Genomic DNA, 20612 nt, shown 5'->3' with positions numbered 1-20612 from the left:
TAAAGGTGTTTCTGACAGCTGCTACATAACCTTTGAGTACAAAAGTCTTGTTGCAATGCTACAAGAGCATAATACAAGAGCAAGATACAAATCTTGAATTGTATATATTAGAATGATGATGACATTCTCAAATTTGTGCTAAAAATAATTTGTAGTTCTTTATGAAATTCTGAATTTTTTTTAAGCTACCATTTGATTACTAACTTTGGAAGCCTCCCTGGTTTATTTCACAAAATTAAAATTTTGCAATATAATAAAATGTAATGTAATCTCCAGGAATTAATTTAAACAATGCTTGAATAATGTAATATGTAATGAGCATACAAAATAGGATGGACAAAAATATAAACAAATTATATTAATGTTACTCAGTGGAATTACTCAGAATTACTACTTTAAACAGTAAGCCAATAGACTTTTCTCTAGTGATTATTCAAAACATATAATACAATTGTGTGTATATGTGTTTAAATAAATAGACATACATAAGTTTTGTACTTTTGTATAAAATTGTGCTAAAGACAAAGAAATTAAGCCTGAGATTAAATTTTTTAAAGGAAAGCCCTTTATTCTATCTCTCTGTGCCTTCCTATCCTTACAAACTATATTTCCATGCACTCTTTCAAATATTGCCTTTCCTCATTTCTTTGTTTGACAGTCTCACTAACTCAATTCAATTGTAACTTTCTCAGTTTATGCCTCCAATCCATTCATTTCTTCATATGTTTGTTTAGCTAATGTGCCCTTTACACATTTTCTTGGTCTTTCATCAATAGTAAGTTGACCAGTCATACTTTTCAATTTATTTCTTTTCCATGTGTCTAAATAGATAAACTTACGCTGAAATCAGATGTTCAAAACAAAAAGATATTTCTAAATATTTTAGGAATATATTTCTAAATATTTTAAACATTCAAATTTTTAAACATGCAGATTCTTATTCAGTCTCTGGATGAGCCAGTAACTTTTTGTACTCTCTTGTCTTGCTTATATAAATCTATTAATTTCACCCAACCCTCTCCCCCTAGATTATATAGATTAAGAATATTGCACAATTTTCTACTCCTCGTTCTAAAATTGTGACCCACTCATTGGGTCATAACATACAATTTGAGAATTTTGTTTTTCATATGCGCCACAAAATTCTAGATGCTCCAGGGATGTGAATACATACAAAATGTATAGTAATTATAAAGTACTGCCCTATATATTTGCAGTTAAGGCCATCCACAGGTAAACTGAACCCAATTTTGTATTTTGGAACCTAATTTTTGGTTTATCTACAAATATGTGTGATATACAGTATGTAAACACATACTTCAGTTTGTCTTTTTCACTACACATAAATAATTCTAATAGTATCTTAAGAAATTATACCTTAGAATATAGTGCCATGGCAAGTTGATGTTTTACAAGGAAATTTGTGGCTGAATGCTGGATGCAGGCTAGCAAAATCTATTTAGAGGAAGGAGAGATTGTTGTAATGACTCATGATTGTGGACCTTCCTACCTCAGGAGTAGACTGCAGGAGCTGTTGTCTTATGAGTTAGATGTTATCCTCCTCATTGTCTGAGCCACAACATTGTTTACCTAGTGTCTTATGAGTTAGATGGCTGAGAGTTGAGGAGTATCATTAAGAACATAAAGTTCACCTGAGCCCCATTTCTTAATCCTGTCTTTAGATTATTTCTAATTTTTTTGTACTGGAAATAATTAAGACTTTTCAGATTACCAAGGTTTTACTCAATTCTTCAGGTAAATTGCCTTCTCCTTGTGTAAGATATTTTAAATATGATTTTAAAAGCTCTGGAAAATATTTTTTGGATTAAACAGCAAAGAGGTGTTTAGAATATGGATTTTGGATTAATCCTTGACAGACATAATTGAAATTACAGGTAGTCCTCAATTTGTAGGACTATTCATTTAGTGACCATTCATTGGCATTGAAAAAAAATTGCATCCAGTCCTTGCACTTAAATAATTGCAGCATCGCCATGACCACCTGATCAAAATTTGGGCACTTGGCAACTAGCATTTATTTACAATGGTTGCAACATTCCAAGGTCATAGGTTTGCCATTTGAAACATCTTTAGCTGGCTTCTGACAAACGAGTCAATGGGGAAAGTTGAATTTGCTTGACTGTAGGATTCGCTTAACAGCTATAGTTGCTCAGATTGACTTGGTAGCGTTGGGCGGCTATAGAAATTGAATAAATAAATAAGCTTCAGTGATTCACTTAACAAACCTTGTAAGAAAGAATATAAAGTTAGGTGTGACTCATTTAACAACTGCCATGTTTAGCAACAGAAAGTTTATCCCAATTGTTGTCCTAAACTGAGGACTACCTGTATAGTTTTCATTTAATCAAAAGTATTCTTCCCACAGGAAATGATCGTTTTGGTTCTTTTAACAGGAAATATGATAATGAGACCTTGAAGATTTGACACTAAAGGGAGGTAGCAGATAATACATTTGCTTTATTAACAAAGACATAGCAAATCAATGTTTTTGAATATTGATCTTCAAAATTACTTGATATAATAGAACAATGTGTGTCATTGAAATTGCAGAAGAAGACAAACTACAACAGATAACTTGAAATTATTTTGAAAGTGGGCTTGTGTCAAACAATGAAAAGGATATAGAGAAAGATATACTGGATACGTTGCTAAAACTGATGTCTATTTCACAGGAAAAAGGGGATTAACAATTGTTAAACAAGAAAAATAGTTTGGATAACTTTTTCTTACTGGATTTAAAAAGGAGGTCTATTAAAAACCTGAAAGAGTTTTATGAAAAATGATAACTAAAAGGATAAACTTTACTTACAGTAATACAAAAGACATCTGTTAAAATTTTCAAAGAAAATAAATTCTGGGACTATTTTGTAATAATTAAATATTAAAATTGTTGAAAATTCAGGGAAGGAATACAGGGTTGGCTTATTTAATGAAGAAAATTAATTACATCTGTTTTCCTTTACTGGACTTTTTCTGACAAAGAACAAATTAGAAAGCTTTTGAATGTATTTTCTAGTTAAAAGATTAGTTATATTGTAAAAGGAACTAAATATTTTGTATTGACAGATAGTGATAACTTATTTAAATTGTTTTTACTTGTTGAGAGGCAGGGGAAAGTATGTTTTTCCTTTCTTTTTCTATGCTTTTTTATTTTTTATTTGTAATTCTATAAAATTTGTTGTTTGGATTAGTTTTTATTCTATTTGTAATTTAAATTATTTGAAAATAAAATAAACTCATACTAGGTACTAATACATGCATATCGTACATTTATACTCTTAAGTTATTACTTTTCCAAATCCTAATGCTGCAGCATGGGAATCAGAGCATATGTGATCCTTGTATTTTAGCTCAGTAGCCTTTGTGTCAAGAAAACAGCCTCTATTTTGTTTGGGTCCACAACAAGCCAAATTTCATAAACTCTGATGATTTATTAGTTTTGAATTGAGTGGTCTTCATATTATCTTGGCTAAATTGTCTTTGGAGGAGATTGTTCTATCTGTAGTGTTGCCTTTAGATACACGATGACAAAGTAGATATAAAAAACAATGATTCGCAGATAAGGAAAACAAGTGAAAATACAATAAATAATACTACTTTTACGGTGGTGGGATTCAAAAATTTTTACTACTGGTTCTGGGTTCTGTGGGCATGGCATGGCTTGGTGGGCTTAGCAGGGGAAGGTTACTGCAAAATCCCCATTCCCTCCTAATCAGCTGGGACTCTGGAGGGAGAGGATGGATGGAGGCGGTGGCAGTCAGAGGTGGTATTTACTGGTTCCCCGAACTACTCAACTACTGGTTCTCCAGAACTAGTCAGAGCCTACTGAATATCTGTACTTTTAGCAGGATTCCTTCCTGATACTAAAGTGCAATGTAGGAATGTTTTGAAGTTAAACAGCAATCAGTATATTTCAGGCTTTTTTTTCCAAGTGTTTTTATTGATTGGAGAGAGGACCAAGATGGGATAACTGGAACATAGAATTTACATATGTCCATGTAATGTAGAGGGAAGTGCTAAGAAGTAAACAAACTGTTATCTGTGTATCCATATTGTTTAAGATATCCCTGGACTTTAATCCCTGAGTATGAAAAGCTGGTGATTTGTTTAGTTAGTAGATAAAATATTTAAATATAAAATACTATAATTCTGATCAATGTCTTTTCATACTCTCTTTTTCTAAATCTAATTGCTTCTCTTCTACAACAGAATTGGGTAGAAAGAGCAGATTGATCCCTTTTATTCTCATATCTCATCTTGTACTTTAAAAAGCATATTTAGTTCAGGAGAGATTGAATTGAAAATTCCTCCTGTTTATTTCTTCAGATCTTTCTCTTTCCAGATCAGACAAATTTAGAAGCCAGGTGAGTGTATAGACTGAACCTGTCAGCTACCAATTATAATCTCCTATTACAGGCACTCTATTGTTTCATGCGTAGCTTGTTTTAAAAGATAAGATAAATTATGGCTCACTTACCAGTAAGCCAGAAGCATGGGCATGAAAATCTTTGATCTTAACAAGCAAGAATGCCCAGTATGCCAAGGAAAATTGTTCTGCAGCAGCTAAATTTGGTTGATTGAAAAAGGTGGTATGGATTTTTGGAAAAGAGACTTTGTATTCTATAGCTTTGGATTACATTTCTCTACCATTACATCTTAAATGATTGAGAATGAGGAGACAACTACCTTCATTCTTTTTTCAGGTTTTCCTGATAAAGATAGTTTAAGAGACTCCCCAAACATCTTTGAGCTTGTACATTTACTGTGATAATTTCAATAAGTATCAATTTTTACTCCCCTTCTTTGTTTCTGTAGAGAATTTCCTTGTGAATATTTAAAGTCTGTATATATCTAACTGAAAATATACTATTGCTGTAAGATAGGAAGATTTTCTTCCTCAGACCCTCATGGTTTATTGTGCTTTTTTTCTTAAGTACTCAAGATTAAGTACTTCTTTCACTCTAGAAGTGAAAGAAGAATTAATTCCTTTTAGTTGTCGTCTGCAAGAAGAGCAAAAAGAAGCAATTTGTGTAAAAAGTCTGAGAATGCTTCCTTTTACGTCTTGACTGTTGAAACTTGATTTTTTTTAAAATATTGCTGAACAGACTTGGAAAGTACAGAAATTATCAATTTACTATGTTCATTCCTAAACTGTTATAGAATCCACATAACTTTGAGAAGGGCAAACTGAAAGCAGTTTACTTCTCAATATAATTTTTTATGTAGCTGGACTTTTAAATTCATGATTGGTAATTATTAACCACCTAAATATAACTAGAAGCTAATTTTAAGTATAATTCTGATAAGCATAATTGCTTAAATGTAAGTTAGATTTTACAAGAGATAAGTACACAATAGCATTTGCCTATCAAGGTAATATAGAATCTGTAGAATGTTATATGACTAGTTTAAAATATGAATATTCTTTTAGATAGCCCTCTGTCAATGTGCATTGCTTGTTATACAGAATTTGCATTAATTTCAGTAGACCTTCTAGAATATTCTCAGCAGCAAAACTAGGTGGCTTCTACTTTATACAGGTAGTCCTTGACTTTCGACCACAATTGAGCCCAAAATTTATGTTGCTAAGTAAGAAATTTGTTGAGTGAGTTTTGCCCTATTTTCTTGCCACAGTTGTTAACTGAATCATTACAGTTGTTAAATTAGTAACACAGTTAAATGAATCTGGTTTCCCCATTGACGTTGATTGTCAGAACGTTGCAAAAGGTGATCATTTGACACTGGGATCAGTGGTGGGTTTAAATTTATTTTAGTACCGGTGCGCTCGCGCAACGCTTTTGTGCATGCGCAGAAGCGTCTCAGCAGGTGGACGGAGCTTCCCACTGCCGCTACTACCGGTTTGCCTGATCCGGGGCAAGCTGACAGAAACCACCTCTGACTGGGACACTGCAACTGTCATAAATGTGAGTTAGTTGTCAAGCATCCTCATATAAATCACGTGACCACGGGGTGCCGAACAGTCATAAGTGTGAAAAATTATCATGTCACTTTTTTCCATCTTGTAACTTTGAACTGTCACTAAATGAACTGTGGTAAGTCAAGGAGTACCAGTACTGCCTTACATTTGTCTTCTCAATAAGTCATATCTGTTACATTTTTGATCTTGTAAAACAAATATTTTCTTTCTATTTAATAGAAATCACAAGTATTTTTCTTGTCTCTTTTCTTTTGTGTATTCCTTTCTTAAGCACGCAATTTTCATAGCATTAAATAAATTGGCATTGTTAAAATATACCTTAAAGGTAAACCCCACAGAGAGCCAGTTAAGTGTAGTGACTGAAGTGCCAGGCTAAAAACTGGTCAACTACTATTAGTTCCTGCCTTAGGCACCAAGTCAGCTGGATGACTTTGAGCTGTCATTTCTCTTAGCTCCTGGAAGCAAGCAGTGGCAAACCACTTCCAAAATATTGCCAGGAAAACTGCAAAAAGGCAGTCTCCAGTAGTAAAGACTGAGTCAAAGGCACACACCCCTCAAAAAACGCAACTGGATTGTGATGATGAGTAGATGGGATTGCCAGCCCTTCAAAGGTAGGCAAGGGCAGGGCAGAGATGTGAACTACTGCAAGTAGAATTTTAAGCTACATTTATCTAATGGCTGTCTCAGACAACTTCATAGTAGATGAAGTTGAGGGAAGGAATCAATTTTTCTGCATAAGCAGAGAAGATTATTGTATTTGAAGTTTTCCCAGTCAGTCTAGTCTGCAATATTAGCAATCCCTGAACTGGAGATTAAGAAGAGATTGGACCTCCATTTGTCTGAATGATATAGGGCAGTTATGGCCCTATCATCACTGATGTTTCATGCAGAAACATTGTGTGTGTGCTTGTTGCGGCCACTCTCCAGAAAAGCTGAACTTCCGGGTTCTAGCACGCACACATTCCCAATGATCAGCTGGCCAACATACATACTCAGGGCGGTTATCAGCACTGCCGCACGTGCAAAGGGATCGCCCTCTGGAAAAGCTGAACTTCCAGATTCTGGCACGCATGTACACCCAACAATCAGCTGGGCGGCACGCATATGCATACGGGTTTTTGGCACTGCTGCGCATGCAAAGGACAACTGATAGTTGCATGCAGGCCAGAAACCCAGACAACAAACAGGCAAGGCCGCGTGTGCTGGGCGACATGGCTTCTTGTGCCACTTTGGGCACGGCATCATGGGTATTGGGGTTCCTGCCTGACCAGGTGGTTGGACTAAAAGACCTGCAAAGTCCCTTCCAACTCTGTTACTCTGTTAAGAGAAAAACCTCTCACCTCCTGAAGAAAAGTCCATGATTGCTAATGATGGCACCAAAAAACCTTACTACAGTCCCAAGGATGATCTTACAGCGGAATACTTTTTACATTTGGATGATCTTTGCTAGTTTGCTTTTACATTGCAAGTCACAAGCAGGAAAAGGAAGAACAGGTGTATTTTGATATCAGTTTTTAAGCACATATGTAGATATCATCAACATAGACTCAGATTTTCCTCTGATTTTTTGTGTCTCTTATGTAAACTGCTAAAGTGTTACTCTGCTGCCTTAATTGCTACCTATTAGATGGTAAGTAGCAGCCAACATGGTTTAAATGTATCTTTAAAAGAGGAAATAGGCTCATATTATAACTAGCTGGATATTCTTCCATTATAAGGATCCTTCCATTATAAGGATCCTTATAAGGATCCTGGATATTCTTCCATTATAAGGATCCTGGATATTCTTCCATTATAAGGATCCCACATAGGAACCCTGAGTAAGAGATTGATAAGGTCCCTATTTTAGGAATCTGAAAAATAAATTGAACCATAAAGGAAGAAAGCAATCCAATTGCTGAGACTTTCATCCTCTTTCACTGAACGTTAGTTTTTTTTTTTGTTTTTGTTTTTAAAAACCTCTTCACATTAAATACGAGTTGTCCTATTTTTTTATAGATCTGAGATGAAAGAGGGAGGAACAAGGGATCATTGTCTGGAACACTTAAATTTTTTATTTAGATTTGATTTATATAGAATATAAAATATTTGAGTCGTTCTGGATATTTCAATTTTTCAACAGTGTTACAAATCAACCAGTTTTGCCTAGATCTCAAAACATGACTCTTTCCTTGCTCTACGCATATGCCCAGTTAAATTACCAAGTACATTACTTCATCCTGTCAGGATTTACTTATAAAACACGCATAAACTAAATAATTTTAATTGAAAAAATATGTTTAATTTTTTTTTAAAACACACACACACACACATATACACACATGGTCACATAGTTGCATTTCAGGTGCTTGGCAAATGGCTCAAATTTACAATGGGGTGCAGCAGTCCATATTATCTGCCTGCAAATTGCTTTTTTGTTGTTGTTTTCCAAAATGAAGCTTGTGAAGAGACTAAATTAAATGTAATTCATAATTGTGAATTGTTTCATTATTTTGAAACATTGAAAAGGGAATGCTTTTTTCCAAACCATGGATTAAATGATGTTAATTGTGCTACATATCTGGCTTCTCAATAACTAGATTTTGTTTATTTCTAACTAATGGTATAAACTAAACATGCCTAGAATTCAGTAAAATCCTGATTACTTTCATATTGTCAACCATAAACTTAGCAGTTATTGGAACCATATTTTGCTTTCTCATTAGCAGTTTTTTCTTTTCATTTGCATATAGTAGAAGAAAAAGGAAAGGGTTTTTCTGCCTTCAACTGGTTTTTAATTCTTTTCCAAACTTATTTTGTAACTTTTATTAGGCACAGATAATCCTCTTTTAGAGACCATAATTGGGACTGGCAACTTGATCACTAAGCAAAGTAGTCACTAAGTGAGCATGACCACAACTGTACTTTCTGACTACAAAGAAGCCTAGTTAGTCAGTTTCACAGTCAGTTTTCTTTTGTTTGCCACCTAATCATTTCCCTGTTGTTTGGAATGCTCATTCCAGTGCTAATTAATAATTAACAAGAATAGAATTAATGTTTGTGTATATGTGTGTGTGTGTATATACATCCACCCACCCATCCATCCATTGGAGTGGAAGGAATTAGAAAACAGTAAGTAGGCACACAATGGAGAATAGACATCTCTCAGCAAACAGCTGGTGTGTTCCTCATTGTATGCTTGCTTACTCTCTCTAATGTCTTCCTTTCCAATCTCTCCACTCTGGAGATGGAACAAAAGAAGATTGCCTACAGAAATTGCTTTGTGAGGACCTTCTTTTCTGGGGGGGGGGGGGATGAAAGGAAAAGATGGGCTGTGTTTGTCACACAATGGGGAATGCACAGCTATTTGCCTAGTGTGCTTATTTTCAATGTTTATTCTCCATTGTGTGCCTGTTTGCTCTCTTCCAATCCCTTCCTCTCCATTCTCAAGTTAGGGAAAAAAATAAAAAGGTCAGACACAGGACAATGTGTACTGACAGCAATGGTGATCACATGGCTAGGGGATGCTATAAAGTTCATAAATTGATTGTAAAGTTATTTTTTAGTGTTGTTGTAACCTTGGATAATCGCTGAGTAAGTGGTTGGTAAGCAAAGACTACCTGTATTGTTCAACACTCCTTTATAGTAAATACATAGGAACAAGCTAATTTATTTTCTTCCAATAAAACTTCCATTTTATCACTTAAAACGTATGGCTTTTAAAAGTTTCTCAATTGTCTAACAGTTTAAATGAAATAAATGGTTATAAATTAGACAATTCTGTTCTTTAAAAACTAAAATATGTTTTTACTAAAGTTATATAGTGAGATGGAATATAAATGTATTCATTTGTCTTTCTTTCATGAAATATGCAGAACTTTTTATGACAGTGAGATGCACAAGATCATCTTACCTAATAATTGGGAAAGGAGCAGCACAGAAACTCTGAGGACTAAGGCCCTTATGCTGTCTATCCTTTCCCAAGAGAGGAATACCCTGCAGGCTACGGTGTTGATCTCCGCCCTGAGATGTAGAAGATTGGTAGCGGGGGGTCAAATGGCTTTTCTCCAGGTTCACAGTGAACCCGTGGTGCTGAAGAGCTGTCATGGTGGACTGGAGGTCCCTGAGGGCTTGTTTCCTGGACGATGACTGGATCAGTATGTCATCTAGGTAACATTGGAGCCTTACCAGCCTCTGCCTGAGGTGGGCCGCAACAACTGGATGCTGCGCAGATATATTAATAGAACAGCAGAGTTTCGCAGATCCGAAGCCCTCTTTGTGTCTTTCCAGCTGGGTTCCATGGGGCATAAGGTTACATCTTCTACCATTGGCAAATGGCTGAGGGAGTGCATCACGTTGATTTACGAACAACTGTCAAGAACGGTCCCTTGCCATATCACCGCTCACTCCACATGGAGCGCTTCCACAACGGCTGCTTGGGAAACCCAGGTGACAATAGAGGAGATCTTCATGGCAGCTACCTGGTTGTCTCCCTCTCCATTTGTTAGGAACTATAAATTAGACACATTTGCATCCGCCGTGGCATCATTTGGCAAAAGAGATTGAGATTTATTAGATTTATATGCCCCCCTTCTCCCAAGGACTCAGGGCGCCGTACAACAATTAAAAGAAACACATAATACAAAAGTTAAAAAAAATTAAATGGAATATCCCAAACCCAATTAAAATTGACAATAAATTATTTTTTTAAAAAAATTCAAATTAAAATTAACAGTGATCAATAGGTTATTTTGTTTTGTTCAGGCCAGGCTGGCTTGCTGGAAAAGCCAACTTTTTAGGGCGTGTCAGAAGGACCGGAGGTCAGGGATTATACGAAGCTCCAGGGGCAGCTCATTCCAGAGGGAAGGCGCTCCCACAGAAAAGGCTCTCCCTCTGGGGGTCACTAGCCGACACTGTCTGGTCAACGGTACCCTGAGGAGGCCAACTCTGTGGGATCACACTGGACGATGGGAGGCTACTGGTGGCAGTAGGTGGTCTTGCAGGTACCCTGGGCCTAAGCCATGGAGCGCTTTAAAGGTCATAATTAGTACCTTGAAAAAGTTCTGCAGAGTGTTTACTCCGCAGCCGACACCCTGGACAGACCTTCTACCCATCCTAGTGGCATTTAACTTAGATATGTCCCATGCTTGGACTCTCCAAGCAGCACACAGGAGAATGATCATTGGCTTACCTAAAGGGTCATTCTCTGTGCGCTGAGGCAGAGTCCAACCCCACCCAGGGTCTCTCAGGTCCATGGTTCGGGAATACCAGAAGATTTACACACAATCTCATCACGTCTCTCCGGCTTCAGCAAAAACTGGCTTTAAGGTGGAACAGGAGGCGTGGTCAAGAAAATTGAGTCCTTGGGCAATCAGACTAATTTAACCCATGCTTGGACTTTCCCGCAACGCAGAGAATGACCCTGGTCATTTTCTCGAAATGTATAGGGTCTGCTGCTTGAGCAGGGCATTGGACTAGAAGACCTCCAAGGTTGCTTCCAGCTCTATTCTGATTAGATTAGGTTTTTGGTTTTGCTTTTAATATAAGGCTGAGCCACACTATTTCACTTTGTACTGACTTTAATATTCACCATTGTAGAGAGCCTTTTGACTGGCTTTTAATAAGAAAAATGTTAAAGTCAGTTTGAAGTAATCTTAAATCATAAAAGCATAAGCAGTGAGAAGATAAATATTATATTTTCTGTTCCTTTTCTTTCTTTAAGGAAAAAATGATTGATTTAAAGAACATCAGAATTTCTGTTTTTTTTCTTTTTTGCTTACATAATTTGTTATTTGTTATTTATTCAAAAATATTGAGGAATTTCTTTCTCTTTTAAAAACATTTTGAGCAATTTATTCACCTTATTGCATTTTAGTTAAGAGAGTAAAATATAAATATTTAATCTTCTTTGATGGTTCAACATTTGACATAATAATTATAATGTGCACCAGTGGTCATTTCATTATTTCAACGGAGCTCCATTCCGTAAATTGAAACAAATTAAATATGAAGAGAAGTTCTAATTATTTTGGCATTTTAAACTTACTCAGATTTGTACATTGTTTCTTGCTATAAAACTAGATAGCTCATTAATACAAAATTCAAATCTTTTATGAAATGTAAATATGTTTTTGGATACTGAAATATGACCAAGCCTAATATGCATTTGCATAAGCAGTATCTATGAACAGGAAAATGTTCTGCATTTTAAACATGTGAATTTCAATTTATTTTATTATTTTCTGTAAAATGTTTCAGAAGCATAACAAATTTATTAAACTTGTATTATTCTTTTTTTTCTCATTTTCAATAAAATATTTTAAATAACACATACATATTATTTTAAATATCTGTGTATTATCTTTTCCCAAATAACACTCCATTGAATCTCAATATTCTTTATTTATTTAGGACATTTATGCCTCCTTGAAAGGTTCGTTTATAAAAATAGTTGATTTCAATAAAAGTAAGTTTTATAAGTAAGTCAACAACAGATATGAGTAGATTTCAGGGATTGAGCAGAATTATTAAGTTGGGAGTTGATTGTATTTTCCAGGTGCTGTAATCATCATAAATATCAGCATTCTTGCTAGTTTGCCAGTATAATACCTTATATCTCAAGCAATTTCTTTTGCTTGTTAAGAATAATTCTCTATTGTAAGAATTATTTGTAATATATTTGAAGGCAAAACTAAAATAATCTGCTACTGTAAATATTGTAATGGTAAACTCATATACAGTAATGATAGCATGTAAGAAATTGAAGTACCCACTATATTTTTTGTTAAAGGTTTCATGATTTCAAAAAAGATCATACAAAGTGAAAAATGTCATATATTTAAGAGTTATAGGAATCACTAAAATCAATTTAAAGATTCCAAAAACAAAACAAACACAATGAAACTATATTTTATGCAGTCTGAATAATGGTTTGTTCAGTTAATTACATTCTACTGTATTTGATAGATTAAAAAATAATCAGAACACTAAAGAGTATTGTAATTTTCTTTATTGAATAATTCTGTGAAGCAGGCATAAAAGTTATAGTCCAAAACTTCAGTAAAGTCAGTGAAATCATACATCAGAACATAAAGCCTTTTGGAGGCCAAATCCACTAACAATAATATTTTAGACTCTTCCATTTTTAATCTTGATTCAGTTCTGTATTGCTTGCTTTCAGCAATAGTATATATCCACACAGTTGTAAGCAACAAATGAGTAATCTGGGCATACTGATCCCTTGTGGGACTCTTAGTTTGCAAATGTTCACAGTATCTACTTCCCCATATAAATTCCTGAAATCCCTCCCAAAGAGTTCATAATCTTCAATATGTCATATGAAGGATAATGTAGTTCTTCAGCTGATGAAAGTTGCTCACTCCCTACTATATTAGACTTCTGTTTCTAAATCTATATAATTTGCCACAAATGTCTAAACCTATTTTATATACTTCGGACCAGTTCATATCATTGAAACTAGTAAATTATGGTCCTTTTCAGAAACTGAGTATCATATTTTTTCACTATAATATTGGATCTAAAACAATTGTCATGTGTACATCATATGAAAATTGAGGTGTTGTTATCAATGGAGGAAGGATTGCTATGGATATTTTGATTTATCCATTGATAATATAATAAGCTTGGCCTGCATATTCTCCTAGGCGCTGCTTGGAGTGTCCAAGCACGGGTTAACTTCAGCTTGCTGCCCAAGGATTGAGTTTAAGTTTCTTGTAGCTCCGCCTCTTGCTCCCCTCAGAGGCTCAGTTTTAAAAAACTCAGTCACCCTACAGGACACTTTTTGGGGAGATCCAGTCCTTGTGCAGCAGGCTGGACCCTCTAGATAGTGTAGTGTAGCTCCTTAATTTTAATTTCTGTGTTTAGTTAACTCATCTCTGTAGATTTGTTTTTTTCTCCATTTGACTCCCGTTTAGTTTCTATTATATTTAAACGCGTGAAACAGGCTGCCTGGAACGTGGCTGGCTCTCACCAGTCGCGATTGCAGCCACACCGCAGGGGGCTCACTTAGCGGCTGCTGACAAGCCTCTATAGGACAGATAGGCAGTTAGGGTCCCCAACGCAGGGAGCATTAGGCTCCTCAGTCTGCCCCTGGTGTCGCTCCAGGCATGCGGCCACCATTTTGAATCTGAAATTGGCGCGCTTTTCTCCCGGGCCCTCTGCCTTTGCCACGCAGCCTGCTTTCACCGCAGATCTCCGCAGAGGGGATCCTTAACATCAACCTTGCTCCGGGCATTTCCCAACTACATTATCCATAGCATTGACATCTACCCTATGAAGAAGAATCTTCTTTGCTGTAGTATGGATGCTGGAAAATACATGGTAGTCATATTACTATGATTAATTATTTCTTGGCTCAGAACAGCAAACAATATATATGTATATTCATTATGTGGACAGTCATGGATTTTGAGGACTTAATGCAATTTAAATCCCTCATCCCCATTCAGCATATAGATTGTAGAACTGTATTTGGGTTACCAGCATTATGTTTGTTACAGCTTCCACTTTGCTGAAAGATATCTTCAGTTAATATGCTAAATTAGTTAAGTTATACATAACAACTTCATTGCTTATCAGTGCATTATCAACTCCTTGGTTTTCATAGAATTGTGATTTTATCTTACGAAGATAATTTATACATATATTTGCTATGTGTACTTCAGGTTTGGTTGAATGAGATAGCTAAACTACTTTTAACTGGTATGTAGCAAACATATGGTATATTTTATATTTTGAATGCCTAAATAATGTATTTTTCCTGCCCTAGTTAAATTAATGTAGTTGTTTGCTTCCATGATCCTTCATTTTGTTGAATATGTGCCTTTTTCTAATCATTCATTATAGCTGTTGTCTTGAGAACATTTAGGCTGAATATTTTTTTCCCTTTTTAGCATCAAAATGGAACTGTCAGCCAAACACCTAGAATGCACTTGGCCACAGTGCTTCAGAATCACTCAACAACTGACTGACATTTCACTAAGATTGAAAAGAATCTTTCACATGTATCAATTAGACCTGCCAAAACCTGGCTTTGAAAGGCGCTCCAGCATCCCTAATAGCTATATGGAATGAATAGGTTTTGACAGCTGTGGCTTGCCCCATCATTGCAGCAATGTGACAGGAAAAACTGCACCTTCTGAACATTGTCTGCCACACAGTTATGAAAGATATAGTAATTGACCACCTTAGATTCAAGTGTAAAAACTGCTTACATAGTTTTTGCCTGTGATCCATTATTTCTATCTTGGAAGACTCAAGTGTTCAAATAAAAATCTTGGATCACTAATGTAACATTACCTTTACAATCACAACAATAAGACAACATGTATCTGGCAGAAATAGATGCTAGCTCAGTGTAATCTTTCCCATATTAAAGGATCGCTGATCTGGAGCACTGTTCTGGAACAATTCCATATTTAGGACCTTTATAGAAAGAATAGGCATCAATATTGATCCATTGCCAAGACTATTGGATGCTTTTCAGCATGATTATATCTTGATTGTATAAGGCCAGTTGCCTTTTCTTCTCTAATAACCACTCTGACTCTCACTTGGAGTTTTCAACAGCACTCTAACTGGCCAAATAGTAACATACAAACCAGAGAGCTCATTTTTGTAGAAAAATAGTGTATTTTGCCTTATGTCTAGGTAATTAGTAGGATTTTAAATGCTTTGAAAATAATTTGAAAGAAATGTTTCACTCAAAAATGCAGCCACAATACACGTCTATAGTTTAAATTGCCTGGTCTTTACATGGAATCTCCCCAAATAAAATCTCAAATGATTTTTAAGTTACTTATCTTTTTTTTTCCAGCATGTGAAAACTGAAAAAAGTTGGGCTTCTTTAATTAATTGTAGAGGTGAAATTTGCACAGTTACATTTTGTTAAACTATACGATGAAAATATTGTTCACTCTGATTTATTTTTCAGTAGCCCTATTGACCTATTTCAAACCAAACCCTGCTGAATTGGCAGCATGGAAGTTTGATTAGCAATTAAAAATAAATATATAAAATCAGAAAAGTATAGGATTGTGCTGTTGCCTTTGTTCACTGGGAATTTACAGTTACCATAAAGGGAGTTCTCCCACTTTCCCTCATTAAATACACGAATGAGTAAAATGATTTCACTTTCTCCTCCTTTGTATCACTGCTGCTTTTATCGCTTAAAAGGAGTGGGGGAGTATGATCTTGAAATATTAGGATACTGTACTATAAAATGGTAGTGTATAAATATCCAAGATTTTGCTAAACAAAACCACTGAGAATGCAGACGTGTTAAGTATGAATAAGTGCATAGCAAAAAAAGTAGTCTCTTCAGTCAGGAGGCAAAATTAGTATTCTATATATAGAGATGTAAGATGTGGTTTCCTGTTGTGCAACTGATCATTTTATATATATTTTCACATAATGATGAAAGTTAATTCTCTACTGACTGATAATTAACTTCTAATCTAAATCAGATAAAGTTTTAAGTAGATTCTTTTTAAAAGCTGTTGTGAGCTTTAGTCTTTTAAATTATCCTGGAGCCCTAAAGCTTTCTATACTGATTTTAATCACATGCACTAACACCTACTGGTGTTGATAAGGGCAAAGCTGATTAATTGTATGCTATCTGAATAATAACATATTCTTCATATGCATTATATGCATCATATGCTTTTGTTAAGATATTTCTAAGCCAAATTCCAATAAAAGGTTGAGAATATTTTATATTTTTAACTTTAGTCATGCTTAAACTGTGTGTATTTGTTTTCCACTTTACATTTTTGTTAATCTAAAACAATTAAGTCAGGATCAATTTGATACTTCTAATAGAAAAATAAACCTTTTGTACATAAGGCAGAAACATACCTGGTCTATAATATCTGCCATGTATTTCTGTCATATATGCAAGATAAATATAGAATATAAGACATTTTGAAAACTAATGCTAGTTATCCTGCCTGGGATTATTTTTTATTGTTGTTAAGAGACATAACATATACCATTGTTGTGATTACAAGATTCTCTGATTACCTGTGATTCACTTTGAAACATAGTTATATCACATAGTGTGAAATTGGAAAATCTGTTCTATATGTGTTCTAATGGATGCAACGGTCATTAAGTATATGAGTCTTCTGACGTTGTAATCAGATGTGATTCAGTCTGTTAAATATCCATGAAGCAACATCTGCTTCACAGAATGACCTTCTGCTAGAGGATAGTTAGCATCTATTAGCAGATCATAGTGCAGATCTGCCTGATTTGAAAGGCACTAAACTAGGATAATCTCCTGCTGTTTAGCAGCAAAATGGCAATAATTTATTGCAGTAAAATAAAGCTTGGGGTTTTTTTCTTTTAAAAGACTCTTCATTACATAATTATAAGGATATATACAAAAACATATTCTGTTGAAATTGCCTGTTTAATTTCAAAATTGGCTTTTTTTTAAAAAATCTAAGATTACATTAAGGGATATGTCGTGATTTCCTGTATAGATATTGATATGTCATTAAAAATTGAAATAAATTAAAGCCAAAAGTAGTTGTGCCATCTGCTGTATATTACTTAGATCTTTGCCTACTAAGGGTAAAGTTTTAAAGAATGTAATTGAAACCAACTAATAGAATATATGCTAATATTTTAGAAAATGGGCTGTTAGCGTATGCTTTAGTTTTAGCAAAGATAAGGATGATCTATAACAAACTTTAATTTTCTTTCTTCTCAGAGCAACCTCCAAATAACCAAGGCCAGTCGACCCTGCAACCTTTGCCACCTTCTCACAAGCAGCATTCAGCACAGAATCACCCATCTATCACCTCCCTTAACAGAAATTCACTGACAAATAGGAGGAACCAGAGTCCGGCCCCGCCGGCTGCTTTGCCCGCCGAGCTGCAAACCACACCCGAGTCGGTCCAGCTGCAGGACAGCTGGGTCCTTGGCAGTAATGTGCCACTGGAAAGCAGGTAATCCTTTAGGACCTTTAAGACTATAGTTATGCTCATCATACTAGAAATCTTGAATTTGTGCTTCCCTTGTTCTGTTAGCACAGCTGGAATTTGGTGGTAGCCATATTCAGTGCTACCACCGTGTCCCAAGCTGACATTTGAATTTAATTCTTTCCATATATACAGGGTTAACCCATAACACTAGCCAGCATGTAGTATATTCAGTTTGGGGTTAGCTTACTGTATGAACCAACACTTTAGTTTTGTAGTTTTAGGACTGTAAAGGAATACAGACCTGATCTTGGGTGTGATGAAGGAAGGAGCAAGCTATTAAGGGGACGGATGTTCAAAAATATTATTTACTCCAGAGAAAGAGGAAAGCATAAGATAGGGCAGAGATAAAACCTGACTAATTTGCAAATTTCTGTTATTCTACCATACAACAATAAAAAGTGTTCCTGCAACCCCTGCTGGTTATTGATCTTACCTATCTCAAAGGTTTAGCACAGGCCACTCTCTCTAAGGTCACTATATTGTCATTATCTTGATGCATGTAATTTCTACTTCATTTTTTTTACTGGGTTTATATGTTGTCAGACAACTCTTAATTTTCATCAATAATATTTCATCTTTGGTAGATATAATAAATTAGAAAGATGATAGTGGTGGTGCTATTAGTGAAGTTTGCATGTATTTATTTATTTTTATTTGCCAAATCTAGACAATGCCCATCTCCTTCAGAGCAACCTTTAGCAACATAGATATGTTCTGCTTTTTGAATTTTGCATATGGTTCTTATTATTTCTTGTCCTTTGATTTGTATTTGGTGGCATTCTTTTGGTCTGTTTTCCCTGATTGCCACTGCAACAACAAACAGTTTGTGGCACATTAAAGGCTAACGGTTTATTATCACATAAGCTTTATCACAATCTACGTAAGATGTATGGTGTCTAAACTTGATCAAGCAAATGTTATAAAACAAGTATTGAGCACGGGGAAGGGAAATAGAAGAAGAAAAATAGTACAAAGAAGAGTGAGATAATTACTTTACCTAAACAAAGCATTACATCATTCATCATGTATGTATTTTGGGACACTACAATGGAAGTTCAAGAACCAGCTTATACAGAAAATCCATTGATTGCTTTATAAGAAGGTGAGGCACAAATTATATATAATAAAATAAATAGTTGCTGCCATTCTCAAACAGAACATATAAAACAATCAAATATTTGCGATTAAGCCATACAAAACAAACATACCCATTTTGACAGTCCATCAGACCTGCTAAATGATTTACCCATGCTTTTCGCAAGCTATAAACCTATCCAATTCAATTTTTTTTAAAAAAAGAAAGGATAAACCAATCCAGGAATAATTACTTAGAAGACAAACTGAAAAGAAACCAACAAAACACTATTTGTTGCCATAGAGCAGCCAAGTAAAATCACCAAACTCTTATCAGCAATGTTCTATAGCTGCAGAACACATAATTTATGTTTTCTAAAATACTGAAACCCCTAAGCCTTTTGATTTTTTTTCTTTATTACTATTTTAATTCTCCCTGTTGCTATCACAACAGATTTGGTTCTGCTTTAGTTAATGATATTTTATTAATTAAACTTCTACAGCTGCCTACTTACCAAAATGAACTTAAAGTGGTAAACATAATGTTAGGACAAAAGCTACAAAACTGTTTCCCCCCCCCCTTTTTTTTTTTAACTTTCAGGAAGTAGCTTAGCTCTTGAGTAGCCTCCTGCTCTTGGTATACTTCAAAGACTTTCCATTGGAGCTGAATAAATTGTCTAAGGCAGGGGTGTCAAACTTGCAGCATCACGTTGTCGTCACATGATGTATCACAGCTTTTCCCCCTTTGCTAAACTGGGGGTGGGTATGGCGAGTACATGTCGCATACAGCCCATGGGCCATGAGTTTGACGCTCCTGGTCTAAGGTGTTCAATGGCTAAATGAATAAAAATATTCCCAAGTTGGTGTCTCTATAGCTGGGATGGCGAACCTATGGCACGCATGCCACAAGTGGCACGTGGAACCATTTGTCAGGGCACACAATGCATTGCCCTGTCAGCTAGCCAGCGCAAATGCACGCACTGGCCAGCTGACTTCAGCCTTTTTTTGAGGCCATTTTTCACCCTCCCCAGGCTGCAGAGGCTTTATAGGAGCATGGGGAGGGCAAAAACAGCCTCCCTCACTTCCCGGAGGCTTCAGGAGCTTCCCTGAAGCGCCAAAAACTGGCCCTGTGGGCAAACCTGAAGTTTGGGAATGGATTTCCGGTTTGCTCGTAGGGCCGGTTTAAGTCCTCCGGAGCCTTCAGGGAAGCTTCCTTAAGGTCTCTGAAGGCTCCGGAGGACTAAAAATGGCCCTACGAGCAAACTGGAAGTCCGTTTCCTGAAGCCTCCGGAGGACCACTGGGGGGGGACGGTTTCTGTTTTTTGTTTTTGCCCTCCCCAGGCTCCTATAAAATCTCTGGAGCCTGGGGAGGGCAAAAAAAGCATACAAAAAATGGGAGGGAACGCTGGTCATGCGTGCATGTGTGCTGGGGCGCGCATTGCATTATGGGTGTGGCATGTCCACATATGACCCCCCTGCGCTCCCCCCTTTTGGCACGCGAGCCAAAAAAGGTTCGCCATCACAGCTCTAATAGATCCCAAAAATCACTACTATGTTGCCCACAGATTTGAATACTCTATTATGGCATTCTA

The 20612-nt window shown here is 35.8% G+C and overlaps 1 protein-coding gene across 4 annotated transcripts in view; it reads left to right on the top strand.

The window, feature by feature from the left end:
* TENM3 (teneurin transmembrane protein 3) overlaps positions 1–20612 on the top strand; it is a 360542-nt gene that overhangs the window by 184197 nt on the left and 155733 nt on the right. For all 4 annotated transcript variants that reach the window (XM_032223762.1, XM_032223765.1, XM_032223764.1 and 1 more), the window contains exon 3: positions 17673–17910. In XM_032223762.1, coding sequence (XP_032079653.1) covers positions 17673–17910 — 238 coding nt within the window. The remainder of the gene's footprint in view (positions 1–17672; positions 17911–20612) is intronic.

This window comes from Thamnophis elegans, chromosome 9 (genome assembly GCF_009769535.1).
Source record: "Thamnophis elegans isolate rThaEle1 chromosome 9, rThaEle1.pri, whole genome shotgun sequence".
NCBI lineage: Eukaryota > Metazoa > Chordata > Lepidosauria > Squamata > Colubridae > Thamnophis > Thamnophis elegans.
The sequence above is the reverse complement of the archived record's forward strand: the minus strand, read 5'-3'. Positions and strand labels throughout refer to the sequence as shown.